General features: G+C 44.2%; 1 protein-coding gene across 4 annotated transcripts; it reads left to right on the top strand.

The window, feature by feature from the left end:
* Positions 1 to 1,425: 1,425 nt before the first annotated feature.
* SRPX2 (sushi repeat containing protein X-linked 2) lies at positions 1,426 to 26,329 on the top strand. 4 transcript variants are annotated; one of them, XM_057718129.1, is made up of 11 exons: positions 1,426 to 1,777; positions 3,461 to 3,687; positions 8,025 to 8,105; positions 17,445 to 17,636; positions 19,701 to 19,877; positions 20,155 to 20,281; positions 20,441 to 20,562; positions 21,645 to 21,824; positions 22,161 to 22,294; positions 24,571 to 24,692; positions 25,801 to 26,329. In XM_057718129.1, exons 2-11 carry the CDS (start codon positions 3,606 to 3,608, stop codon positions 25,979 to 25,981), a joined length of 1,398 nt encoding a protein of 465 aa, XP_057574112.1. In that variant the 5' UTR covers positions 1,426 to 1,777; positions 3,461 to 3,605; the 3' UTR covers positions 25,982 to 26,329. The 4 variants fall into 4 exon arrangements, with proteins under 4 accessions (XP_057574112.1, XP_057574111.1, XP_057574114.1 ...); XM_057718128.1 differs by having other exon boundaries at positions 1,476 to 1,777; positions 3,605 to 3,687; XM_057718127.1 differs by lacking the exon at positions 1,426 to 1,777 and adding an exon at positions 1,881 to 2,008.
* The last annotated feature ends 947 nt before the right edge of the window (positions 26,330 to 27,276 follow it).

The raw sequence follows: 27,276 nt of genomic DNA, 5'->3' as shown, positions 1-27,276 counted from the left end.
CAACTTTGTTTCCTACTGCTCCCCTGAACCCTCATACCAGTTAGCCCATCCCCCTTCTGATCTAACAATGAGCTTTTGTTTATGTTATTTCCCTTGCCTGAGAGCAGACCACAGTCCATGTCTTCCCACAGAGTTCTCACAGTGTATTCCATAGCTTTTGGAAATTTATACGGTCTTGTACAATTTTCTAATTGTTTGTGTCCCCCTTCTCTCCTCCAGTAAACATAAACGGTCTGGGAGCTGGAGACTAAGGTCAATAAGATCAAGAATCACACAGTTTTACTGGCCACTGTCCTCCAGTTCTTAGCTTATAGCAGATGCCCGATGAAGGTTGGTCCACTAAACACACACAATTGTAATTAAGAACATTTTTGTTAAATGTCTGTCTCCTCCAATCCATGAGGGCAAGGATTTATCTCCATTTTACTCACTGATGTCTCTCAAGTATTGATACCTCGAACAGTGTGTGTCACATAATAAATGCTCAGCAAATATTTGTTCAATTAATTATGGATTAGGATGTCAGGGATTTTGTCCACCATCCTTAACACAGTAAATGCTTGATAAGTTTATTGAATGAATGAGGCCAAGACCATGTCTTTGGCTTCTTTATACAATGATCACAGTTTTGAACACTTGGTAAACACTCATTACATATTTCTGATTGGTGGACGGGAAATGGAATGAGCTTGCTACCGAACTTTTTATTATTGTAAGCACAATTCTTCCCCTCATAACTGAGGAGTTACCAATATGCTTACACACACAAGGAAGAAATCCTTTCTACAGCAACTAAAAGAAATTTCTTCCAGGACCACTGCATTTTCAAAGATGGAAATATAACTCTAAGGGGAGGGAAAGTATCAGGAGCTGTGCTGCACTGTGGTAGAACAGTCTCATTATCAGATACTAAAATGAAGAAAGCTTGCTTAGTGAAGAGAAACACAGCCCTCCATAAGATATCACTGGGAAACAGCTTAGCAATGGCTATAACCTTGCCATGCACAGATAGAGCATCTCAATTCACTTAAACAACCTCCCCCTAAAGCCTCTCTAATCATGCTTTCTCTCCACTCTTACCACAGGAAATCAGTTTTGATTCTGCAGGCTAGAAGCACATGGTATTTTTTGTCAACAACATAATCTTATCAGAAACTGAGGTCCATAGGAATTAGGTCATCAGAGAGGGTTTCAAAGTGGATCTGACCCTGTGCATAGGACTGGCAAGGCAACTCAGAGATGGGGAGTCCTAAGGAATTCCAGGGGAAATCTCCAGGGAACGTCAAAACCAGCTCCATTCTTCCCCTCTCCTAGGAGTTTGTGGAATTCCTTTTCATTCAATCCTGATGTCATGCTGAGTCATTAAAAAAAAAGCGTTCTCAGTGCGCCACATATCTGGAGGCCCTTTAGCCAGCCTGTTAGTCATTACTATACTTGCAGGCTTGGGGCCAGAGCCATTCACACTTTCCTCTGCTCTGCAGCAGGCGGACTGAGCTCCTCTCATCCTTGCATTCTTTCTCCCCCCACTTCTCTAAAACCCTTTTCTGTGGGAGGAACAGCTATAGCTTTGGGGATAATATAGCTTTAAGGAAACTTTTGGCACATGCTGATGTCCTAACATCTGGGCAGTGTTAACAGAATCCCAGAGGCCCAGACAGAGCAGGAGCCGCTCGTTCTAGGAACGTTAAAAAGTAGAAGTTTTTCCGACTGATGAGAGGAGCAGAGAGGAAGGAGAAAGAGGCAGAGAAGGAGTGAGGGAGAACACAAAAAACAACAGGTAAGATCTGCTGCTTCATCCCTCCGTTCCATGCTACCCCATTTCGCAACCCGGGGAGGGTAACGAGACCCAGGACTTGGGCAACATGGCTCGGGGGTGGGGTGGGGAGAGGAAGAAGTTCTTTTATGAAACTGGACCATATGCTCCTTTCAATTTGAGCCGTGACCTGGCTGCAGACACAGGTTCCCACTACCTTCCCGGCCCGCAGCAGAAGGATGGCTGACCCCGGTGGTGAGTCAAGTTTTCAGTCTGAGATTGGGGAGAAGGTGGGCAGGGAAGGGGTCACAGACCCAGAGCACTAGATCTGCAAAGGAAAGCCCCTGCTCCCAAACCAAGGAACTGAATGGAAGCTGCATGTGGGAGAGGGGTCGATGATTAAGGCATCTAGCTGTTCATTTTCCAGAATCTCTGTTTAATCTCCTCTGTCTCATCCTTTCGTTCCCTCTTTCTGCTTTTATCTCTTGCCTTCAGCTCTGGCAGATTATCTTTGCTTACTAAGCTTCCTTCCCCCATCTTTCCACTTTCCTTGCCTCCCCTGCTTGCTCTCACTTCTTCTCTATCCTGCTTCCTTGCCACTCTCTAGACCAAATCTGAAGCCAGGGAGCAATGAATTGGAAGATGCATTTTTGCCATTCTTGGACTTCTCACGTCCCTTGGGGATGCTGGCCAGAATCTGCCCTCTTTTTGTTCTCCCATTTCTGGGACTGACTCCTCCCCTGAGCATGGCATTTCATTGAAAGACTGTGAGTGCTTGCTGAGAAGTCCAGCGGGCAGTTTATACCAATGGGCAGCAAGTATTAATACTGTCATTTATGAAGTATTTGCCTACTGGGAACCACACAACTCTCATCCCATTAGAGTGAGGACAGGATGGAAAGTGAGAAGGCAGTGGGAGCTTGCTTATCCTCTCCCCACGTACCTCAGTAGGTTCTTTCCAACCTCACTGACTTCCTGCTGGCTCAGCAGGGTAAAACTAGAAGGTTAGCCTGCACTTGAAAGCCAGAAGCCACTACTAAACCACTAAGCCTCAAAACCCAAAGCTTAGAACAGAGCCAGGGTATAGTCACTGCCTGAGAGACTGGAGAAAGGAGACATCCAGTCCTGTTCAAGATGGAGTTGGTAATAATAGTATCTAACATGCATAGACTGCTTCCCTATGGGCCAGGCAATAGTCTATTCTATAAGGTAGATACAATTATTATTCCCATTTTATAGATGAGGAAACTGAGGCTCACAGAAGGTAAGAAATTTGTCCAAAGCCCCATAGCTAATAGGGACAGAATTGGATACACATCCAGATCTCTGTAACTCCAGAATTCAAGCTCTTAGTCCACATGTGCTAACCCTTTCCCAGATTCATGGTTAGGAGGTACTAGTTAAGTGGATGAAACCACCAACTGGAGCCTTTAGACTGCAGGGTTCCCTCATGGTTTTATATGACTTCATGTTGGCCCTTTCGTGGTCTTAATACCTCAGTGTCCCCCTCTGTAACTTGGGCCATGGAATATTGGCATCAGATATCACCAGGGTCAATTGAGAATTGGTTGCTTTATGTCCCCTTCCTCCTGGAAAGAAAAGACCAAAATTAACAGAGTCTTGTTATCCTATAAAGTGGAAGATCCTTACAAGGGGGACGATATAACAGGCATTCATTAATTTAAAAATCTCTCTTTTTCCTCGCAGATCCTGCATTTCTGCTCCCTCTCACTTTTGGAAGTTCATTGATGGCTGATTTCTGAAAGTCATCCTCCTTTTCCCTGGTGCTTCTGGCCACATATCTCTATTCTTGTCTCCCTAACCCCCCACACCCCCTTCTCCCCTTTCAAGGATGGCTGTTCAACTAACTCAAAGAGGAGCGCTCTCTCTGCTGCTCTTCCTCACTCCAGCAGTGATGCCAACATGGTATGCAGGTAAGTTCTAGGAGCTGTTGCCCATTATTTCCAGGAAGGGCAGGGCTTAGACCAAGTCTTAGAGAAGGAAAGGGTTAGACTGCAATAGGAGACACTCAAATTAGATACAGAGAAGAACTATCCTCAACAACAAAGATGGTTAAACATTGCAACAGGCTACTGAGGGAGGCTTTTGAGCCAAGCTAATAAGACATTTTTGAAAACAGGCTGCACCAGCATTAAAAATGAGGTTGGTTGGTCAATATATCCTTGTAGCTTATTTACAACACGTGGGATGCAGCAAATTTTTTTATAATAACTATAAATGGAGTATAATCTTTAAAAATTGTGAATCACTATATTGTACACCTGTAATTTATAGAAGATTATACATCAACTATACTTCATAAATATAATAAATATAAATAAATATTAAAAAATGAGGTTGGTCAACATGGCTTTTGAGTCCATTATCTTTACCTGCTTCTCCACTTTCTCTCTCTCTCTCTCTCTCTCCTCCCAGACCTTATTTATAGGATGATATTTTTATAGCCCTTTTCTGCTAAAGATTGTTCATGACAATTCAGGCCACATTCTCTTAAACAGGAATCCCTCAGTTTCTTCTGGCTTGTTTCTTACTTTAGAAGGAATGGGGGTTTCTAGATCCCTGAATGTTTCATCCTTTATCCCTGGGGAGACATAGGGAGCTCAAGAGAACAGACTGGAATGAAGGAAGGATAATGAGGTGCTAGACAGGGGTTTTTGATGGGGCCCAGCTGGCATTCCAAGTGCTAAGAATATTCTGTGGCTTGCAGTGTCTGCCTTCCCGGGGTGGGGGGGGGGGGAGGAGTGGGGGAAGGAGACAGGCCCAACTAATGGAGTTAGAAAAACATCCAGAGATGAGTAAATAACAAACTGCTTCCATCACAGCTGCAGTCATTGTAGCTAAAATTTTCCACATGCCCTTAGCTCCTGGTGGAGGCCTCTGGCAGTAGCTCTGTTTGGAACAGCTGCATCAAGCTTTCAAACAAATATGCGAACTTCTTCCCCTCTTTGGCTTAACCTGGCTTTGTAGGGGGTGAAGCATAAGGGCTGACACTGAGATGAAGAAATTCAAGTCAAGCCCTTGGCAGAGTGCCCACTGTTTGGGGTTAAAGGAGCTCCAAGTCCCCAGGAGATAATATGTACAGCCATCCTTCCCAACCTCCCCCTAGCTTCAGTTCAAGTATTGAGACCAAAATCCGGCCAAAGACCACGAGACTATGGAGTGGAGGTTAGATGGCTCAAGCCTGATTTTGAATAACTATAAGAAACCTCATGGCGCACAAAGGCCTTTACCTTTTCCAGGGTGGAAGACTGAGCTACTGGAGTCTTCAGAGGACAATACAGTTTTTTAAAAGACTTGGGTTCATTTGAAGCTCTCAAAGGGCTGTTTGTAAAGGTGGCTACTCCCCACTTGCCACAAGAATCACCACACTCATCATTCCTTCTCAGGAGCCCAGGCTGGTGAGGTTTCTGACAGCCCTGCAAACCCACTCATTCTGCCCTTCTCTTTTCTTAGGAGGCTACATGATAAGAGAAATTTGGAAAGTTCCCAATAATCCTCCCCTACATCAATAGCTCAGTTGGCTGAGCTTGCTCTGTTCATCTGTTCATTTCTTCATTCAGTAGATATTTAGTGACCACTCTCTATGCATTCATCACTGTTTTGTTCATGGCTATAGCCCTGTCCTCCAATGGGAATAGTACAAGGAAAGTAGCCAAGTGTGGATTCGGGGCTAATCAGAAAAAGGATCCAGGAATAATCAGCAGGGGGTGGGAAGGGTTAAGAATATAAATCAAGCCAACAATGGGTTAAAAGTGCATATTGGCATAGCTGTGCAGTTCAGGAAGTCAGACAGTATTTCTTATCATAATCCAAGTATTAGTGTGGATCTTAAAATAGTCATCAACTATCAGTTACAATTCCAACCACATCTTTGTGAAGGGTAGTGCTTAGAGGGTCTGATTGTACTATGGAAGTTGGAGGAACCCACTAACAGACCACACAGTAACCACTGATCAGCATAAAGGAACCAAGGAATGCTGCCCAAACCTCTCCCCACCAGGGGTGAAGTGGGACCAGCAGATAGAGTAAGGTGGGAAGGGGGGCCCTCTGCTTTCATATATCTCATCTCAGTATCTTAATATTTGCCAAAAATATACCCAAAGACAGGCAAAGAGGGGAAATGGAAAGGTTAAAGTGGTAAGGTGATCCTAACTTATTCTTGTCACAGAGCAGAACTGGCACTGGGCCAGTAACCTCTGCACCCTGGTGAAGACTGTGATTATCTGACTGAGTATTCCCCTCAGCTTTCCTGCAGCCCCTGTAATTCTGGAATGATGTGAAATGCTTGGTGGCCTTTGATCCCACACACACATAGAGAAAAAAAAAAGTTGAATTGCAAGAAAGATTTTGGATTTTCATTTTTGTTGGATGTTGTCCAAAGCTCTCCCCTACCGTCATCTTTAGTGAAGTGTCTGAGTTTGGTATCGAGGGGATCAAACCGCCCTGGGCTGGAATGCCCACTCTGCTCCTTACTAGCTGGGAGATCTTGGGCTGCACCTTGAATTCTTTTGAGCCTGTTACCTCATCTGTATATGAAAGCAATACGGGTGTCTACCTCACTGAGATGTCAGGGTGATCTAATGAGTTGACGTATGTAACAGGCTGAACCCAGAGTAGGTGTTGAGTGATGTTAGCAGTCGTTGTTGTTACTGTGGTTCTTGTTATCCAGCCGCAGGCCTTGGACACTCCTGTCTGCTCTTCTGGTAAACAGGCTTGGTCCCTGCTGGGCATTTCTTCACAAGCAAGCTCTGGAACAAGAGCACAGGCACCAAATCCTTTAGAGAGTCACACACATCTGGCCTCCTGTTTACAGGCGCTGTAAGGCTTTGATACTAAACTGAAACAGCTGACAAGAATTCTGCTTCCCCTCCCCCCGCACAATGAAACCTCCCAGGTGGGAAAAGAGGGAGCAAGGGAGAGCAACCCGAAGGAGAAATAAAGAAAAGCTAGGAGAAGAACCGAAATGGGAAACCAGAAGAAAATAAAGGGAAGGAGAAAAAATGAACTCTTTCCTCTGGAATGAGGGCAAACCAACGAGGACATGACTTCATAAGGCAAACTTTCAATTTGATTCATTCCCTTGTTCATCAAGTTGGACTGGTTTCCCAACACCCCCCACCCCCTGTCTGGGCCTGTGGGGAATGGAGAAGCCTCATCATCTACCCTCTGCTCCACCCTTTAGTGCAGGGGGCCCTGTGCCTCTGCCCAGAGAGGAGGCAGGCGAGCTTGTGGTCGGAGTGTTTACACAGGCCATAGGGCTTCGGCACTAAAACCCAGCCCTGTCCTGGAAGCACACCCTCTCCTGGAAATGGAGAATTGTCTTCTGACTCCAGCAAGGCTGGCTGCTCTGTTCCTGCGTGTGCTTTAGGGCTCAGGGAGGCTTGAAAGAGAGCTTCCGCAAACTTTGCTCCGGAAAAGACCAAGTTGTATTCCAATTAGTTTGCATTCATGACCCATTTCCTGCCGTCTGGTGGAACACACTGTTTAGTCTCCCAGACAGCCACAGACCGGCCTCCACCGGGGACTGGGCCACTTAACGAGATGGGGGTGGATTTGGAATGTTCTCTAGCTCAGCAGCTCCCTACGAAGGCTTCTGTTGATTAGAAGAACTGGATATTTCTCCAAAGCAAGACAAACTGCTCAGGAAGTGAAACTCTTCTCATGCCCCCTCGCCTTTTGAGCCCTCCCACTTTGCCTTGGCATGCCACCCCTAGCCCTCGCAACCAGGTGGCAAAACGCTGGTGCCCTGTGGGCTGGTGGGAGCTTAAGGAATTGTTTCCCTCTGAGGACCGTGAGAAGGCCCATCACGAGTGGAAAGACCCTTGCTCAGGCTCTGTTTTCTCCCCCTACCTGGGACAACAGTCCATCCTCAGAGCTCGGTCATCAATGTCTCACCAAGACCCATGTGTTGCATCAAGGAAATGGAACATTTCTAGTCCAGATGGGCAGGATTGGTGGATGGTCAAGAAGTTTGATTTTTTTCTTTTGAATGGAGGCTTCTAGTGCTACCAGTTAGCTGCCCACCTCTCCCCCATCATGAGCTCACCCTCATGTGCACCTGAGGTGTGGAGGTTTGCCGACAATAGTTCTGCTGCTTCACAAGGCAGGATTTTCCCCATTAAATAGCCATGTAGCCCCCCACCCATGGAGTGCCATGTCCTCAGAAAGGGGCCAGGTTGGAAAGGGGAAAAGGTTGGGAAGGACTTGCATAAGAAATCAATATGTCATCTTGATATTTTCTTCATTCTAGGTTCAGGCTACTACCCAGATGAAAGCTACAATGAAGTATATGCTGAAGAGGTCCCACAGGCCCCTGCCCTAGACTACCGAGGTAATGCTCACTGCTTCTCAGGCTCAGGAAGGGCCTTTTCTGGCCTAAGGCCCAGGCCCTGCCTGAAGCATTCTCACTCAGCTTGGCTCACTTGTGCTAAAGCTGCAGCTCAGAGAATCAGAGGCTGTGGTTTCCAGCCATGAATTTGGTTACTAATTTGCTGTGTGATCTCTCCTCTCTAGCATTAAGGTTGCCCATCTATCATTAAGTATTGACTAAGTACCTACTGTGTGCCCAACCCTGTGTAAGGAAAGCCTTGAGTGATATAAAATCTAAGATAGGGTTTCGTCCCCCTCAAGAAGCTTACATTCTGCTGGGGGATATGGGTGAGATGGCAATAAAGTTAGCAGGTGTAGGGCGAGTAATGCAATAGGAGTAAAGAAAAAGAAGTCAGGGGAGAGGTCGTGAAAGATGAAGTTTAGATTAGGCCTTAAATGATGGGTAGATTTGAAAACCGGAAAGGGGACAGGAGGGCATTCAGCAAAGCAGATGGCCACAGATATAGAGGTAAGAACAAACGTGTAAGAGGAAGGAGCTAGGAAGAATCCAGCTTGACTGAAGGAGATCGGATGTGGAGGGATTAGTAGGAAATAAAGTTGTTGAATATAAAGAGTGAGACCAAATTAGGAAACGCTCCATGATCTAGGGACCCTTCTAAGGAGAGGCAGGAGGACTATCTGTGAAAAATGCTGAATAGAGATTCCTGCGTTAGAAGGAAAGTTAGACCATGCAATATCTAACATCCCTTCCATTTCTAAGATTCTTCGTTTCTGTGCTTTGCAAGCCATGCCAAAGAGTTTAGCTGTAGTGCTAGAAGTTACAAGGAGTCATCATATGTTTTTGCACAGGGGAGTGAGATAGTAAATAGTAATTTCACATTATCAACCTCATTACTGTGAACAGAAAGTAGGAGTTCGGGAGGAGTAGAGCCTGGGCCAGGGAGATTCTGCAGGAATCAGTAACAGTGATGTTGTTTAGAGATGATTGAGGCTAGTGGAAAAGAAATGGAAAGCAAGGATGAACCCCAGAGATGTTTCAAAGAAAGAGATGACAACACCTAGTACAGATTTGATGTACCAAGAGGTTAAGAAAAAAAACGACTCTCTGAGAGCATCCAGTCTGAACAGTAAGACTCCTCTCAGAGAGACAAGGTTAGAGAAGAAAAGCTGTTTGTACCCTATAGGCAGTGGGGAGTAGAAAGATGGAGCTTCGTGAGTCGAGTCGTTAGCTTAGATGGATGAGCTGTCTGAGGGAGCAGAGGTCCAAGGTCAGAGCTTTAGAAGACATCTACAGATGTGAGCAGAAGAAGGGGAACCAACAAGGAAAAAGGAGATCATTGATGGTCAGCCATGTAGGAGGAGATCGGGGTAGCATCTCATATTACAGAAACTACAGGAGAAGAGCATTTTAAGGAAGGTGAAGGGATAAGAGATCTACTATGTCAAATATTGGAAAGAAACAAATTGATGGTATTACAAACAATATATTTGGCAAAAAGAAGGTAAATGGTGACCTTTGAGTGACCTTTGAGAAAACAGTTTCAATAGAAAAATGATTGGAGTTTGGGGCTCCTCTTTGCTTCTGTCTAGCTACCTTCTACCTATCTTCTCACTGCCAAATGGTCCAGACCCACTGCCTCTCTGTCCCAGTAACTGGCAACTCTCCAACTCCCTACAATCTCTTTCCCATTCACCCACAGATCTCCATGCTGAAACGACATCCCTTGAAGATCGATCACAATTCTCTCCCAAAGCCCAAGTCATATGGGCCCTTCCTGAGCTCAACCTCCCCCATCTCTCAGCAACAGTGAACACATCCCTGTCTTCTCACCCTGCTCCCCTTCCTTGGGCTCCATGACATTTCACTATTTGGGTCATAGCTGAAGCTAAGAAAGGATATGGGTTCTCTAGTGGTGACAAGAAGGAGAGTGAGGCATGAATCTGAACTTTGAGTGACCCTGACCTGTCTCCTGAGCTCCTGGACTACATCTCCAATTGCTGCTGGACACTTCCATTTGGAGACATCTAAAACTAAATTCTTTCATCTTCCCTGAAAAAGGCTCGACATCTGACCTTCCTACTTTTGATAATGGTGCTTTCATTCTCTTAAAAATACCTTAATGGCACTTTTAATAGCCCCCATCACCTTTAATAGCCCCCTTTTCCTCATCAGCTCTCACCAGTCTTCACCAAGAATTGTCATTTCTTTATTAATCCATGGGATTAAAACCTTTATTACCTTGCACATGGATAATGACAGTTGCCTCATAACTGGATTTTCTGACTCCTGTTTCTCTCTTCCCCAAACTTAGTGGCCCACTGTGATCATTTCTAACAGAATTTGGTCTGTCCAGCCTGACAACTCATTACCCCTTCTTCCCACACAAAATCTCTGAGTAGCCAGATTAGTAGAGCTCTGCTCTGTTCCCTGACTGCTTTGGCCCACACTGAGCTCTCCCTCATCCATTCATTCTTTCATTCATTTATCCAATGACTATTTGTCGAGTACCTACTGTATACCTCTTCTGAAATAAATGTTTATTGCCTGGACCTCTCATTTGGCATTCATTATATACTGCCTCTTTGGTTTACTTTTTATTACCCTCAACAAAATAGTTACCTATTTAACAGAAGGAGCCACGTATGACACCCCATAGAGCTATGTCAAAAGTAGATGCTCAAGAAATGTTTACTGGCTGGTTGGCATTCTGGGAGCAGAAGCCAGATTGTAGGAGACTGTAAATGGGAGAATTATATAGGAAAAAGCAACAGATACAGAAGGTACTTTCAAGGGGGTCCAAAAGCCCTGCGATTAATATTAATCTGCCTCATTGGTTATTTTTAAATGTGTATAAAGCCATTTAAAAAAATATAAGCCACATGGTGGCCTTTGGCCTTGGGATCAAGTGTCTCATGGCTATCTTTGGGACTTAGTCTCAGGGCATAAAACTAATTCAGTAAGATTATCTACATTGAGCGGGGAGGGATGGCCAGGAGAGTACAACCTGAGGTCCCAGCATTCTTTGTAAGGTCTTGTGTAACCTCAGCTCTGCAACTGTAGTGCTTAAGAGACTTTCTGTAATTTGGGGATGGCATCTTTGGATGGCAGCATTGTGTTGTTGCTTGAGACAAGATGAGCCAGTGGCTCAAACACAGACACTGATTCAGGGAATTTCATTCTCATTCCAGAGTTAGATATATTTTACACATGCACTTTCATTTGATTCTCAAAACAGTCCTATGAAACTGGTTTATTATCCCCACATTACAGATCAGGAAACTGAGCTCAGGGAAGTTCAATTTAGAGAGTCACAGAGCTCAGGGGTGGGCAGAGCAGGAATTTAAGCCCAGATCTGTCTGACTTCAAAGCCATGCTTGTTCTATCTCTTTTATCAAAATTGTCACCCATTGTGTTTTTTTCTACAAAGATGGTTAAAAAAGAAACAAGAGTTAACCAATAAAAAGCAGATCATTATTTTAGAGCAAACTGCACAGGTACTTTGGTACCATTTTTATTAATCTTAAACTTTCATTCCCTTAAACTGACTCCTAGCTTGAAGTCAGAAACACTTCTCTGAGGTATTCCCAATCCTCTGGGCCACAACTTGCTCCCAGATTGCTACAGCTCTGGGCAAGCTGGTAACCCTGCGTGCATTATCTGAAGATAATCACAAAGAAGGCACTTTCAGTCCTGTTGTCAGCACATCGTTTTCTTTATAATCTCTAGAAAGAGGTGAATCGCAGAGGCCACAGGCCTGAATTCAAATTCCAGCTCTTCTGCTTTCCAGCAATTTTGACCCTGGACAAACACGTATTGTGTGCCAGCCACTGTGCTATGTATTTTATAAACGTTATTTCATTTAAATACTTTTCACGCTTGCTCTGAAATGATAGGGGAAGACCTCTAAACTTAACATTGTTAAGTTTATTTTAAAAAGCATTGGTGGAGACAGTAGACATAATATGCTACTCTATGTGATAAAGAGGAGGGGAAAATAAGATTCACTTTATATGTGTAAAGAAACTATTAACAGTGATTCCTGATGGGGGGACTTAGTGGGGGTAGTTGTGGGAGCAGGGGTGGGAGGGGGAATTTTACTGTATAACTTTTTATACTTTGGGGGTCTTGAACCATGTGGTTATATTACCTATTCAAAAATGTAAATGTATACTTCAAAATAGCAACCTAACATGCTGCAATGACAGATATTGTAGTTAGAAAAAAAAATGGGTTTTAGAGCCAGACAAAACTCGGGTTCAAATCCCAGCGCTGCCCCTTACTTGCTGAGGGGTCCTGGGCAAGTTACTTCCTCATCTGCAAAATAGGGATAAACACCTACATATTGTACCTTACAGAGCTGTTGGGAGAACTATATGAGATGATGGATGGGAAAACGAAAATATAAAGCATGATGCTTAGCACACCGTAGCTACTCCATAATGCCTAACACTTTTCCTACCACGTTCTTAATTTCAGTTTCCCATCAATACTCTTTGGGTACATTTGTTCAGCCGGTTGTGACTCTCCATAACTGTATTGCCACCTCTCCTGTATTTCTTCATCTCATCCACATCAAAGGCATGAAAGGCATTGTCACATGCCTCACTTACTTCCACATAATGTACCCACCATTTCCCCTGCTCTGCCAGTCTGGTGATCATATCCGAAAAGGAAATAAGGTCAGTCTTGAATTACTTGTTCTTGAGGTCACTTGGAGATCACCACTTCTCTTCCTAACTGCTCATAAGCCTATGTTTAACTATTCTAGAACACTTTGCTATGAGTGCTGTCAGTCTCACCAGGCTATAGTTCCCAGAGGCTGCCTTCTCTTTCCTTCTGGGGCTCTAATGTACAGCATGGTGACTGCAGTTAATAATTCTATGTTGCATACTTGAAATTTACTAAGAGAGTACATCTTAAGTGTTCTCCCTACAAAAAAAATAACTATGTGAGGTGATGGATTGTTAATGAACTTAACTGCAGTAATCATTTTACAATGTATACATGCATTAAAACATCACATTGGGGCTTCCTAGGTGGCGCAGTGGTTAAGAATCTGCCTGCCAACGCAGGGGACACAGGTTCGATCCCTGCTCCAGGAAGATCCCACATGCCGTGGAACAACTAAGCCCGTGAGCCACAACTATTGAGCCCACATGCTGCAGCTACTGAAGCCCATGCACCTAGAGCCCGTACTCCGCAACAAGAGAAGCCACGGCAATGAGGAGCCCACGCACCACAACGAAGAGTAGCGCCCACTCACCGCAACTAAAAGAAAGCCTGCACACAGCAAAAAAGACCCAACACAGCCAATTAAATAAATTAATTAATTAAAAAAACAAACAAAACATCACATGGTTCACCTTAAATATATACGATTTTATGTGTCGATTATACCTCAATAAATCTGGGGAAAAAAGAAAATTGGGATAGTGTTTTTGCTCTTTCCAGCCTTCCAACATGTTGTTTTCTTCTTTTGGTAAACTGCCATGCCTTGTGGTTTAAGTCTATTTTTTTTCTTCCAGTTTTATTGAGATGTGATTGACATACATCACTGTATAAGTTTAAAGTGTACAGCATAATGATTTGACTTACATACATCATGAAATGATTATCACAATAAGTGTAGTGAACATCCATCATCTCATACAGTTGCAGCATTAAAGAAATGGAGAAAAATGTTTTCCTTGTGATGAGGACTCAGGATTTACTCTCTTAACAACTCTCATACATAACATGCAGCAGTGTTAATTATATTTATCATGTTGTACATTACATCCCTGGTACTTATTTATCTTATAACTAGGAGTTTGTGCCTTTTGACCACCTTCATCCAATTCCCCCTCCCCCCACCCCCTGCCTCTGGTAACCACAAATCTAACATGTTCTCTTTATGCCAGTATTCCTCGAGGCCAGCAAATTTGAACTTACTTACAATAGCTAGACCCTTTATTACTGTCTGAGCATTTATCCTGAGGGTTATATTTCCCTTTACTATTGCTTGCTTGTTCTATCCATTCCAACTTTATGTGTATTTTCCTTGACACAATATAGGTGAAAAATAGGACGAGAGTGATTGTTGAGGTCCCAGCCTCGAATGTAAAGTCTTGATGATATGTGTTAGAGACTTTCTGTCATTTGGAGATAGTGTCTCCAGACGGCAGCTGTGTGTCACAGCCGCAGGCTCGAAACTAATGCTGGACGCCACAAGCCTGTTGTGACTTAGAGGCTAGTTTTCTCACTGTCAGCTGTCTTCATTCTGCAGCTGCCCTCAAACAGAGGCTCTAGCCTTTCTTTGTTCCTTTAGCTCCTGATGAGCTTCTATTCAAAGCCCCCCTTTTTTTGTCTCTTAGGATTTGGGAACTGAATGAGCTCACATGGGGTTTTAGCTTTCCCAACCCCAGGCTGAGAAATCTGTGTCATCCTGTGTATGCATCCTTGGGCAGGTGGCCCTCTGCTTGTTTATATGTTCCCCTTTAAAATCTGAACCCACTGAAGAGTCATTTATTTTGCGTAGCCGACGAGACATCTTTATGATGCGTTTATGATTTAACAGCCCTATTACCTTTTGTGCTCAGTATTGAACTGGGATCAGACTTTCATTCCTAAGCAGCAGCCTACTGTGATATGGCATTCCCTTCCTCTCTCTAGCTTACATCCTTGTTATTTTTTTTAATTTTTATTTATTTATTTTATTTATTGGCTGCATTGGGTCTTTTTTTTTTAGAACTTTTATTGAGATACAGTTAACATACAATAAACTGCATATATTTAGAGTGTACAATTTGGTATCCCAATCTCCCAGTTAATTCCCCCCCAACCCTCCCCGCTTTCCCCACTAGGTGTCCATATGTTTGTTCTCTACATCTGTGTCTCTATTTCTGCCTTGCAAACCGGTTGATTTGTACCACCTTCCAAAGTCCGCATATATGTGTTAATATATGGTATTTGTTTTTCTCTTTCTGACTCACTTCACTCTGTATGACAGTCTCCAAGTCCATCCATGTCTCTAGAAATGTCCCAGTTTCATTGCTTTTTACAGCTGAGTAATATTCCATTGTGTATATGTACCACATCTTCTTTATCCATTCATCTGGTGATGGACATTTAGATTGCTTCCATGTCCTGGCTATTGTAAATAGTGCTGCAATGAACATTGGAGTGCATGTGTCTTTTTGAATTATGGTTTTCTCTGGGTATATGCCCAGCAGTGGGATTACTGGGTCATATGGTAACTCTATTTTTAGTTTTGCAAGGAACCTCCATACTGTTCTCCACAGTGGCTGTATCAATTTACATTCCCACCAACAGTGCAAGACAGTTCCCTTTTCTCCACACCCTCTCCAGCATTTACTGTTTGTGGATTTTCTGATGATGCCCATTCTAACCGGTGTGAGGTGATACCTCATTGTCGTTTTGATTTGCATTTCTCTAATAATTAGTGATGTTGAGCAGCTTTTCATGTGCCTCTTGCCCATCCGTAAGTCTTCTTTGGAGAAATGCCTATTTAGGTCTTCTGCCCATTTATTGATTGGGTTGCTTGTTTTTTTGATATTGAGCTGGATGAACTGTTTATATATTTTGGAGATTAATCCTTTGTCTGTTGATTCATTTGCAAATATTTTCTCCCATTCTGAGGGTTGTCTTTTCATCTTGCTTATAGTTTCCTTTGCTGTACAGAAGCTTTGAAGTTGCATTAGGTCCCACTTATTTATTTTATTGCTGTGCATGGGCTTTCTCTAGTTGCGGAGAGCAGGGGCTTTCTCTTCATTGTGGTGCGCAGGCTTCTCTTGTTGCAGAGCATGGGGTCTAGGCACGCGGGCTTCAGTACTTGCGGTGCGTGCGCTCAGTAGTTGTGGCCTACAGGCTTAGTTGCTCCACCACATGTGGGATCTTCCTGGACCAGGGCTCAAACCCGTGACCCCTCCATTGGCAGGCAGATTCTTAACCACCAAGCTACCAGGGAAGCCCCACATCCTTGTTATTTTTAACAATTAGTGTAAATGTACACACTGTAAAATTCACTCTTCTTGGTGTACAGTTCTATAAGTTTTGACAAATGCATAGAGTGAGGTCACCAGTACCACAGTACCAAAAATTTGCCCAGGGCTGCCCCTTTGAGGTTATCCCCGCCTCTACCCCTGATCTCTGGTAACCACTGATCTATCCCAATATTTCTGCCTTATCCAGAATGTCACATACATGGAATCCTATAGTCTGCAGCCTTTTGATTCTGGCTTCTTTCATTGCACAAAGTGCATTGGAGATTCGTCCAAGTTGTTGCATGTATCAACACTGCCTTCTTTTGTATGGATAAACCACAGTTAGTTTAAATGTTCACCCTTGGAAGGACATTTGAGCTGGTTCCAGCTTTTGACAATTATGAATAGAGATACTTTAAACATTTGTGTACAGGATTTTGTGTGAACACGGGTTTTTATTTCACTTGGGTAAATACCTAAAGTGGGACTGCAGAGTCACCTGGCAAGGGTGTATTTACCTTTCTAAGAAACTACCAAATAATTTCCCAAAGTAGCTGCATCATTTTGTATTTCCCCTAACGATGTATGAGAGTTCTAGTTTCTCTCCATCTTCACCAACACTTAGTATTGCCAGTTTTTTTTTTTCTGTTTAGTGATCCCAATGGGTATATAATGGTATCTTTTTGTAGTTTTAATTTGCACTTCTCTAATGACTAATGATGCCAAGCATCTTTTCATGTGCTTATTTGCCATCACTGTATCCTCTTCAGTGACATGTCTGTTCATATCTTAAGCTCATATTCTAGCTGGATTGTTTGCTTGTTTTACTGTTGAGTTTTTCTTTATATAGTCTAGATACTAGTCATTTGTCTGATAGATGGTTTGCAAATATTTTCCCCCAGTTTGTGGTTTGTCTTTCATCTATCAACAGTGTTTCCACAGAACAAAAGTTTTTAATTTTGATAAGGTTGTTTCTTAATTTTTTTCTCTTATGAATTGTGCTGTTGGTATCATGTCTAAGACCTCTCTGCCTAGCCCTAAACCCTAAAGATTTTTCTCCTATTTTTTTCTAAAAGTTTTATAATTTTACTTTTTTTATTGACGTCCATGAGCCATTTTGAGTTAATCTTTGTTTATGGTATGAGACACTCAGATCGAGGCTCTTTGCTCTTTTTTTTTGCCTGTGGAAGTTGAATTGCTCCAGCATCATTTGTCAAAAATCATTTCGGCATATTTGTGTGAGTCTGTTTCTGGGTTCTCTATTCTGTTCCATTGATCTATGTGTGCCTGTCCTTTCACCAATATCACTCTGTCTTGATTACTGTACTTCTAGCTTACTTTTCTTCTATTGCTACAGTCCCCCGATGGTGTTATACATTAAATATCCAGGATGGAGAAGCCACATGCTACTCACCAAGAGGAGGAAATTATCACAGCAGCCTGGGCACTCGTTGTGAGCTCTCCTGTGACCGGGGCTTTCGACTGATTGGACGGAGGTCGGTGCAATGCCTGCCAAGCCGCCGTTGGTCTGGAACTGCCTACTGCAGGCGTAAGTGGTGTGTGTATGTATGCTGACATGTGCACGTGAGAGAGGCCAGCCACCCAGCCAGCCACTCGGGGTATATGCCTAGAGGTGTTACTCTGCCCTCTGTCAAGTGCAAATCGAGAATTTTCCACAGGCTCCCAACAGGGCCTTTTCCCATCCTAACATTCTAGCTCAGTTTCTCTCCCTGCGGTTATTGCTCAAGCAATGGGGGCATTTAAGTAGCAACCAGCCCTTCTGGCTCAGGAGGCCCAGGAGTGCATGGAAGGCTCACGCCTGGGGCCTGATGTGGACTTGGGCCTTCATCTGGAGCTCTGAGCATATGTGGTCTCAGACTCATTCCCACTTGTGATAAACTGCTATACTTCCTGACCTAAGGCCTTAGAAGGCCTTGGCAGTGAGGCTATAAGACACCCACTAGTCTTCATTTTCTTCTAAAAGTCAAGAATTCCTAAGGCTAGAATGTGGGGATGCTAATACATACATTTCATATCATGTCCCCCTCAGTTCCCACATCCCTACCTCTTATTCAAGCCCTCCAGCCTACCCCATTTTCTCAGCTGAGCTTTGTCTGTCCCTATGTCTATCACTGAATGCCATTGTAGAACACCCATCTGTGCCGGGCCCTGTATTGGTCACTTCAGGAGCCAGTTCCTCAATTACCAGGCTGCTTATAGACTAATGGGATGGAAACACAAATATGTGTGCGTGAATGGAGTGTAAGGGGATGCAGAATGCTGAGCAATCAGAGAGAAACGGGGTTGGTTGGAGAAGATGCTGTGGAGGACAGGAGAAGCTTGATAGTCAGAAAGAGGGAAGTCACCACACCTCTCTAAGTGACTGTAATTCATTTGTTTTAGGACTTAGACCCAATCATTTCCAAAATGAATTTGAATTGGCCTTACAAAATTAAGTCTACAGATGAACATAAAACCAGTTAAAAGAATGGAGATGTACAAATTTCCAGGTGCCTAGAATGAGTTACTTACTATATTTAAACACTGAATCTGGTTGTGTCCTTCCTCATAAGAGACACAAGGGCAAACACTTTGGATCTATCATTTTCACTGTCATATAATACTAAGAAAACAAATTCAGCGGAAAAGACAAACTTTTTTTCTTGGCCCTGATTTCAGGGAGGTCACTTTTGCCTAGGTCTTTACGTAAAGGAGACTGGAAAAAATAAAAGGCAATCATCTATAAGTCTGGTTTGACCAAGAAGCAAAAAAAACATAGCTTATAGAATCTTTATTCAAAGTTCCAATAACTGACGTTATGGAGGGTTAGAACTTAGACAACCTAAAGGAAGATATGTCTGACCTACTTCTTTCAGGTATCAGGTATTTCAAATTAGACTTTGGCAAGCATAGGCTCACAATCAATTCATGGGAGCTGTCTCCGCTTCTGGCACATGAACTCGTCTTTAAGCAAATGCCACCAAAGCTGGCTCTCCAGGCACTGGCCTGACTTGTATTGTTATTGGCACAGCGGGCTAGCCTGATATAAGTGAGCCTCAGCTGAGGAGTGCTTGTGGTAGTACCAACATTATACTCAAAAAAGAGCCTTGAATTTGTTCAAGGGCGTCTAGCATTTGAGGAACAAGAAAGGAAAACTATCAACTGCTGAGGCCCTAAATAAAGCCAGAGGTTTATAGGCGTTGTCTCTTTAATTGGTACAACAATCCTACTTCTTGGTATACACATTTTAGTGATGAAAACACTGAGGCTTGGAGTGATGAGGTAACTTGCTCAAGTCACAGAGCTACTAAGCTGTGGAGCTGAGATCCAAACTCAGGTGCGCTTCTCAAATCCATGCACTTGGATGAGTAATTTACTTCTTTGAGACCACCTCCCTGCCCCACCTACCAAGAGCAGTACTGTATTCCTAATATCAAAATAAGAAGGAAATTAGGAAAAAGAGGCAACCAGGCACAAAAATGTCAGAGCAGTTTGACGTAGGTTTTCTGCATTTTCTGCTGTTTCCAATATGGTTCTCCCTGTGCTAGATGCCCAGGCATCACCTCCACATAGCCCCACAGGCCACTGAGCTTGCCACTTGATTCTCTCTTAGAGATGAGATGCCACGCCTTGCCATTCATCACGAGTGGCACCTACACATGCACAAATGGGGTGCTTCTTGACTCTCGCTGTGACTACAGCTGTTCCAGTGGCTACCACCTGGAAGGTGACCGCAGCCGAATCTGCATGGAAGATGGGCGATGGAGTGGAGGCGAACCTGTATGTGTAGGTAAATGCTGGTCGCTCCCAGTTGTCCTGCTGCAAAAAGCCAGCCTGGCATTGTGTCTACCACAGAACACACTCCTGCTCACTGCAAGGGTGGCACCCTGGGCACAGGCTTAACAAATCGATCACTTCCCTTGGCACTGGGCCTCCCCAGTTTCGTTGAGCATCTTGAACTGAGAATGCATCTTTTACCTACCCAGTAGTGTGGTATTGCTTCTGTGGGTTCCCTCCAGGGAAGGCAGGGGACCCACGAGTCAACACTTGATTTCTGACCTTGGCAGACATAGATCCCCCCAAGATCCGTTGTCCCCACTCCCGTGAGAAGATGGCAGAGCCAGAGAAACTGACTGCTCGAGTATACTGGGACCCACCCCTGGTGAAAGATTCCGCTGATGGTACCATCACCAGGTGAGTAATGGATGCCTCCTATGCCTCCCACCAGCTTCTCCTAGGCATTCAGGCTGCCCACACTGAACCGCACAGGCTGAGGGTACAGTGATAATGTGCCCCAGGGCCCAGTTCTACGAGTCACTTTCCTCAGTGGCTCTCTCACCTTGTCCCATGCAGGGTGACACTTCGGGGACCTGAGCCTGGCTCTCACTTTCCCGAAGGAGAGCACGTGATTCGTTACACTGCCTACGACAGAGCCTACAACCGGGCCAGCTGCAAGTTCATTGTAAAAGTACAAGGTTAGAAAGAAGTTTTCCATTTCTGCATTGCTTATTATTCCTGCTCGTCCCTTACCCTCTAGATGCTCATCACAACCCTCTCCTACGCCTGAGACAGACACTGCGTGTATGTTGGGAGAGGGGAAAAACTAGTTCACTAAACAGGTCATTCAGGAAGCCTGCATGACATGTACATACACATGTTTCAGAAACTTTGCTCCCCAACAAGACTTTCTCATTCTCCTAAATCTACATAAAATCCACAGATACTCTTTTCCATTTCTTTTATTGGCCTTCAAATTAATGATTAAAGCTAATCAGCCTTCATTCTCCATCTTTCTCCTCTGCTGAAATTGGTGGTGTTGGCTGCTCGATTCTTGCTTTTTGTTTTGTTTTGTTTTGTTTTCACCATAAAATGAATTCATACTCATTGTTGAACATATGGGAAGCAAAGAAATATACAAAGGGGGAAAAAACCTATTACTCTATCATCCAGAGGCAATTGTTAATCTTCTGGTATTTTCCTTCCAGTCTTATTCACACATACTTTAAAAAATATATAATTGAGATCATACTGCATATTCAATCTTAGGTCACCCTTTTTCACTTTTCATTATAACACAAGTAATTTTCTCATGTTCTCTAAAGTTTCTTCAGAAGTATTTTAATGACAGTATAATAATCTACTTCTAAGAGTATAGCATCCTTTGCTTAACACTTCTCCCACTGATGGATGTTTAAGTCTCCTCTAATTTCTTTTTGATATTAAAAGTAATTTTTAAGGTGGTCATCTTTATGCGGGGTGTCCCCAAAGTCTGAAAACAAAAATGGCCAATTTTTACAGATTGATAGTCTTTTGATGACAATAGGTACACTCACCTGTGCTTGCACATTTTATGAACACCTTTGTCTAACATTTCAGATTTCATTCCATAAGGAAGGAAAATTCTGGCTCTAGCTCTGGCCGTTGGAAACAGAGAAGTCATTCATTCTGATTATTCTGGGGCTGCTGATCTAGAAAACCCAGGATGGGCACCCTCTTAGCCTTTTTTTTTTCCCTAAAAGAGATACCATAGCCCCTAACTTGAACTCCTCCCTAATAGTGAGACGGTGCCCAACTCTGAAACCACCACAGCATGGCTACCTCACCTGCACCTCAGCGGGGGACAATTATGGTGCCACCTGTGAATACCACTGTGATGGAGGGTATGAGCGCCAAGGGACCCCCTCCCGGGTCTGCCAGTCCACCCGCCAGTGGTCAGGATCACCACCTATCTGTGCTCGTGAGTGAAACTAGTAAATGGGGCGAGTGGACATATTGATCGGGGCTACTTTGCGGGAGCTCCCAGGGTCTATGGCTCAGGGGCCAATAGCAATGTGTCTCACGTGGGAATAGGGGGTTGTGAGATGTTTCAGGGCCAGTATTTCCCCTTAGCATACTCTACCTCCAAGAAAAAGGGTTTAAAATCTCCAAGTGTTCTTTCAGGATTTCCCCCAAGGAAAGAGAGAAACAACCAAAAAAGGTTAACCCAAAAGCTTGGAACTCCTCAGGATGTTGTTATCCAGGCTGGGATGAAGGAGCAGGCCATACTCTGACTGGCCATGTGCTTTTGCCCTAGCTATGAAGATTAATGTCAATGTCAACTCGGCTGCTGGCCTTCTGGATCAGTTCTATGAGAAACGGCGACTCCTCATCATCTCAGCTCCTGATCCCTCCAACCGATATTATAAAATGCAGATCTCTATGCTACAGGTGAGAGCCACTCCCCTAATCAGGGCTTAGCTCCTTTGCATCCCCCCTACCCAACTCTGTTACTCTCTTACCTCTTCTCAATCAAAGACTTGCTCTTTCTGCAGCACAAACGCTACTTCCTCAGACTCTGTGGACAACATTTGATCAGTTTTACTGTAGACAAATTTAGCACATTTTAAAAACTGCTATGTTTTAACTGAAAAGGCAGTGAGGTCACTGGAATGGTGGGTTGCAGGAGGCTTGCTGAAGGATGAGAAGGCAATGTGGCAAAGCACTCTGGAGAGGCTTGTAAGACGTATGATCAAATGTAAATGTCGGGAATTAATTATGTTTATGTTTTCAAGGAATAATAGCACTAACAAACACTTAGTAAGTGCTATATAAGGGTCAGGTATACAAGTATGTGCTTTACACATTTTCATTTAATTCTCACAACAACCCTTATGAAATAGGTACCATTACTATCCCCACGTTTTAGGTAAGGTAACTAAGGCATAGTGAGGTTAAATGATTTGCCAAAAATCACTAGCTAGTAAGTGGCCGAACTGGGATTGAATCCAAGCAGTCCGACTCCAGGATCTGTGCTGTTAACCACTGCTAATAGCAGACGAGAAGGAAAAGTGTTGTGATGTTGCGAAGTAAAATGAGGGAGTTGCGTGATGATTTTTAACAGTCTACCAGATATCTAGTTAAACCCACTTGTGTGGGAAGGATAAGTGGAAAGGACAGAATAGATCTGACCATTAGGACTTATAAAAAGAATAGACCAGCTTCTATCACTATTGTATCACTATGTTGTACACCTGAAACTTATATAATGTTGTAAATCAACTACACCTCAATAAAAAGAGAAAGATAATATAATAATAAAAATAAAGAATAGACAAGGTTCTTGAAGAGAATTCAAGACTTGGAGAACCAGCTCTGATAAGCTGAAAGGGGCTGGATACTCAGGTAAAAGAAGAAGCTATTTAGGGGGTTTCTAAAGGTTGAATCTTACAAGTTGCCAAGTTAATATTCAGAGGCTCATGATGAAAGCAGCTGTATCAAAAGAATGACCCTGGGTATCTAGACCAAAAGGGACCTAATTCCTCCAGGGATCCAAAAAAAGGCAGACAAAGGCAATACCTCAGCTTGAACAGAAAGCAAGAACCAGAACAGGAACGAACCAGGGAGGACTATGACTTTGAGGGCCAGGTCTAGAGGAGTAGCCCAAAGATTAAACAAGGGGTGGGGCACCAGGCGGTGCTCACTGCTGCTTTAAACCTTACCCCAGGTAACTGGCTAAGAGGTGCCCCTGCTGGACGAGGCAGGACAACGAGCCTGGGGAGGGTTACAGGGTGTCCTGCCTAGTGCGAGGAAGGCAAGAAAGGGTAACGGAAAGAGCACTGGCACTATTTTGGAGAAATTCTGGAGACGGAGAGAAGGCCATGGCCACGTAGCCTAGTGGTAAGGAGCACACATTTGCACAGGCAGCCTCAGCCCTCATTTTGAATTTTGACGCATCATCTTATTGTCACACAAATGTGGGCAAGTTACTTTCTCCTCTACAAAATAAGAATGATACCACCTACCTTGTTAGGGGTGTTGTGAAAATTAAATGCAATTATTCCCACAAAGCATTAGGTATGTGTGTTCAGTGAACAATAGTCATTATTATCCTATCACAATAGCTATCCATTAAGAACTTATGTAGCTTCCAGTTATAAAATACATAAGTCGTGGGGATGTGACGTACAGCACGGTGACTATAGTTATATTGTATATTTGAAAATTGCTGAGAAAGTAGATCTTAAAAGTTCTCATTGCAAGAAAAAATATGTGACTGTGTGGTGATGAAGGTTAACTAGACTTATTGTGGTGATCATTTTGCAATATAGACAAATATCAAATCACTATGTTGTACACCTGAAACTAATATAATGTTATATGTCAATTAATATCTCAATTTTAAAAAGACCTATGTATTTAAAAAACCTATGCAAAACTAAGCAAGGAGAGATGATGTTCCTGCAGTTTATCAATTACATTTCTCTTTTCTACCCCACATAGTGTAACCAACGTCCACACTTCATTAGAATAAAGGAAACACTGTTAGGGCAAGTGCTTCAGGAATGACAGAGGGAAGAGGTCGTAGACCCCCTGGTGTGATGGTTCGGGAAGAAGCCCCTCCTTTCCCACACTGCCTCGACTTGGTCCCAGGAGGAATCAGCTAAGTAGCCTTATGTTTGAGTCTGACAGCCTATTCCAGAAAACCTTCTTCTCTCCCTTCCCAGCAATCCACCTGCGGATTGGACCTGCGACATGTGACCATCATTGAGCTGGTGGGGCAGCCACCTCAGGAAGTGGGACGCATCCGGGAGCAACAGCTGTCAGCCAACATCATCGAGGAGCTCAGGTCCAGGCTGGGAGGCCACAGGGAAGGGGTGGGCGGAAACCCTAGGCAAGACATTGGCCAGGAAGGTTGTGGGACAGTCAGCAGACACTACTCTCTTGGGGAATTCCTTGTGTTTGAACTGTTTGGATGCATTAGGTGAGATCAGAGAGTGGCGGGGCATCAGAATTAAATTGAAGGTTGGGCAGTGCTTAAAATACAGATGACCACCCCAAACCACCTCAGTTCTGCCCTTTCATGAGGCACCTCTGGTGACTCTGAAGCACAGCCAGGGCTGAGACACAGACCCAAACATGACTCAGATGAGCCTCTGATCCTGTTACCTTATGACCTTATCCCTTTGCCTTCAGTCTCCAAAGGAGCAAAAGGCATTTCAGGCACTGAAATCTGAATCACACCCCTCTGCCCCTGGGGGAGAGGAGACCACAGGGAACAGATGGTAGAAGTTGACTTTTCTCATTATCTATCTACTATCACCCTTCCAATGCCTCCACATACACTCAGAGCCAATAAAGACATCACTGCTCTCTGTCCTATAAACAATACCTGCCCCCAGGGCTCAATCTCAGTAGGGACAGAAAGATTCAGTCCCAGGTAGAGGAGAGACTGGGAAACACGCAGAGGAAGGAAACTGCAGACTTGGTGATATTGCTCAACCTCAAGGTGGACCAGGTGATATTGATCAACCTCAGGGCTGCCATGTTTGGTTGTGCAGGCTATGCCCAGCCCAGCTCTAGGAAACACTAGTCACAGCATAGTGCATGTGACTGCTGCTCCCTGGAGTTATTCCATGCAGCCCACATGGCTATATGTGATAGCCCTGCTTAAGGGGGCCTATGAGGCAAGCACAGCTTGGTAATATAAAAGCTGTTCCAACCGGGGTGAGGAAGGGACAGCTTAACAGAGCTCGACACGTAGAGGCAGCAAGACTCGGGTCTGAGCAGAGAAAAACAAAGGGGCTTGAGATAGGTAGCGGAGGGGATGGGGCCAAGGGATTGGGTGGGGAAAAAATTAGTCCATCAGTGGAGCTGTGAAAGGTCAGAGGGTAGTAGAGCCTGGTGGGATGACGCCAAGACAAAGGTCTCACACCTCCCTGGGCTCCTCTGTCTAGGCAATTTCAGCGCCTCACTCGCTCCTATTTCAACATGGTGTTGATTGACAAGCAGGGAATTGACCGGGAACGCTACATGGAACCTGTCACTCCTGAGGAAATCTTCACGTTCATTGATGACTATCTACTGAGCAATGAGGAGCTGACCCAGCGCCGGGAGCAAAGGGACATATGCGAGTGAACTTGAGCCAAGTCATGGTTGAGGTCAAGGGAAAAGGTCCCACAGTCAGCCAAAAATGGGGCCTAATAAAAGGAGAAAATGCTTTTCCACAGCTCTAAGGACAAGACTCTGAGGTGGGTGAGGTTCCCTGATCCTGGGATATTTGCAGGCACCTTTTTAGGGCTGTGTAATAGTTTCCCTAAGCAAGTCTCTGCTTTAGGTAGCACTGGAGGAGCATAAGAAGCTAGGGAGGGGCTGAGGACGGGCCCTGGGCAGCAGGTTGTGGATAGAAGGTCTCACTTTCCTAACCTGGGCTTCTGCACAGCTCTCCAAAGTCTTCCAGATAAGTAAATTCTAAATTCATTCACTGTCTGTGTTTTAAATGGTTCCTCTACCCTGAGGTGACAGCAGAGGGCAGCACCATCACAACAGACAACCAAGACACCAGCAAGTGTGGCTGGATCTTTCTTACAGGTTAACTGTGATTGGAGGTGTGGGAAGCTCCAAAACATTCTTGAACTTGTTTGTCCTTTCCCTTTTTAGGGTATTGGGATAAAAGTGTGCTGTTAACCATCACTTCACCTAAGAGTTAGCAAACTGCTGCAGTGGGAGGGAGCTTGGGAAGAAAAATCAGGCCAGAGCAGGATGCTTTCTCCTGCCCTTCCAACTAGCTGGTGGGCAACAGTCTCTCCTTACTGAGCCTCCGGTTCTCATAGCAAAAAGGGAGCCGATGCTGCCCCTTCCTCAGAGAAGCCCCCAGCTCATGATCTAGGAAACCTCGGAACCACCAACTATAAACTAAATCATGGAGAAGGGAAAAAAAGCCACAGCCTCACTCACGTAAGAACTTACTCAGATACCCACTTTGAAAAGATGAGCACGGAGCACCTGAGAGCTTCAGCAGCACAAAGGCAAGCCTTAAGGGCCAGGCCTGAAAGGAAATGTGAGCTACGTGAGCTCTTGTGAAGCAGAGCCACACTGAGACCCTCTGCTCTGGCCTTGGCCACACTCGAGCGTGCATTCGTGCTTCTTTTCTACACTCGTGGAGCCCAGTGTCATGGTTACGACTCAGCAGCCATTCACCTTCCACTTTACCCAGGGGTTCATTGGTGGGAAATTAGAGGGGAGAAGGAAGCAGGCTAGGTGGAGAGGCAGAGCTAAAGTGCTCAAGCACTCACTATGTGCCAGGTGCTCTTCTAAACACTCTCAATTGACTGAAATCTTCACAAGAACCCTATAAGGTAGGTCCTATTATAAGCCCCACTTCACAGATGCAGGGATGGAAGCACAGGGAGGTTAGTCAACTTGTCTAAGAT

Source organism: Hippopotamus amphibius, chromosome X (assembly GCF_030028045.1).
Source record: "Hippopotamus amphibius kiboko isolate mHipAmp2 chromosome X, mHipAmp2.hap2, whole genome shotgun sequence".
Taxonomy (NCBI): Eukaryota; Metazoa; Chordata; class Mammalia; order Artiodactyla; family Hippopotamidae; genus Hippopotamus; species Hippopotamus amphibius.
Note: the sequence above shows the minus strand (reverse complement) of the source record. Positions and strands in the feature narration are given on the sequence as shown.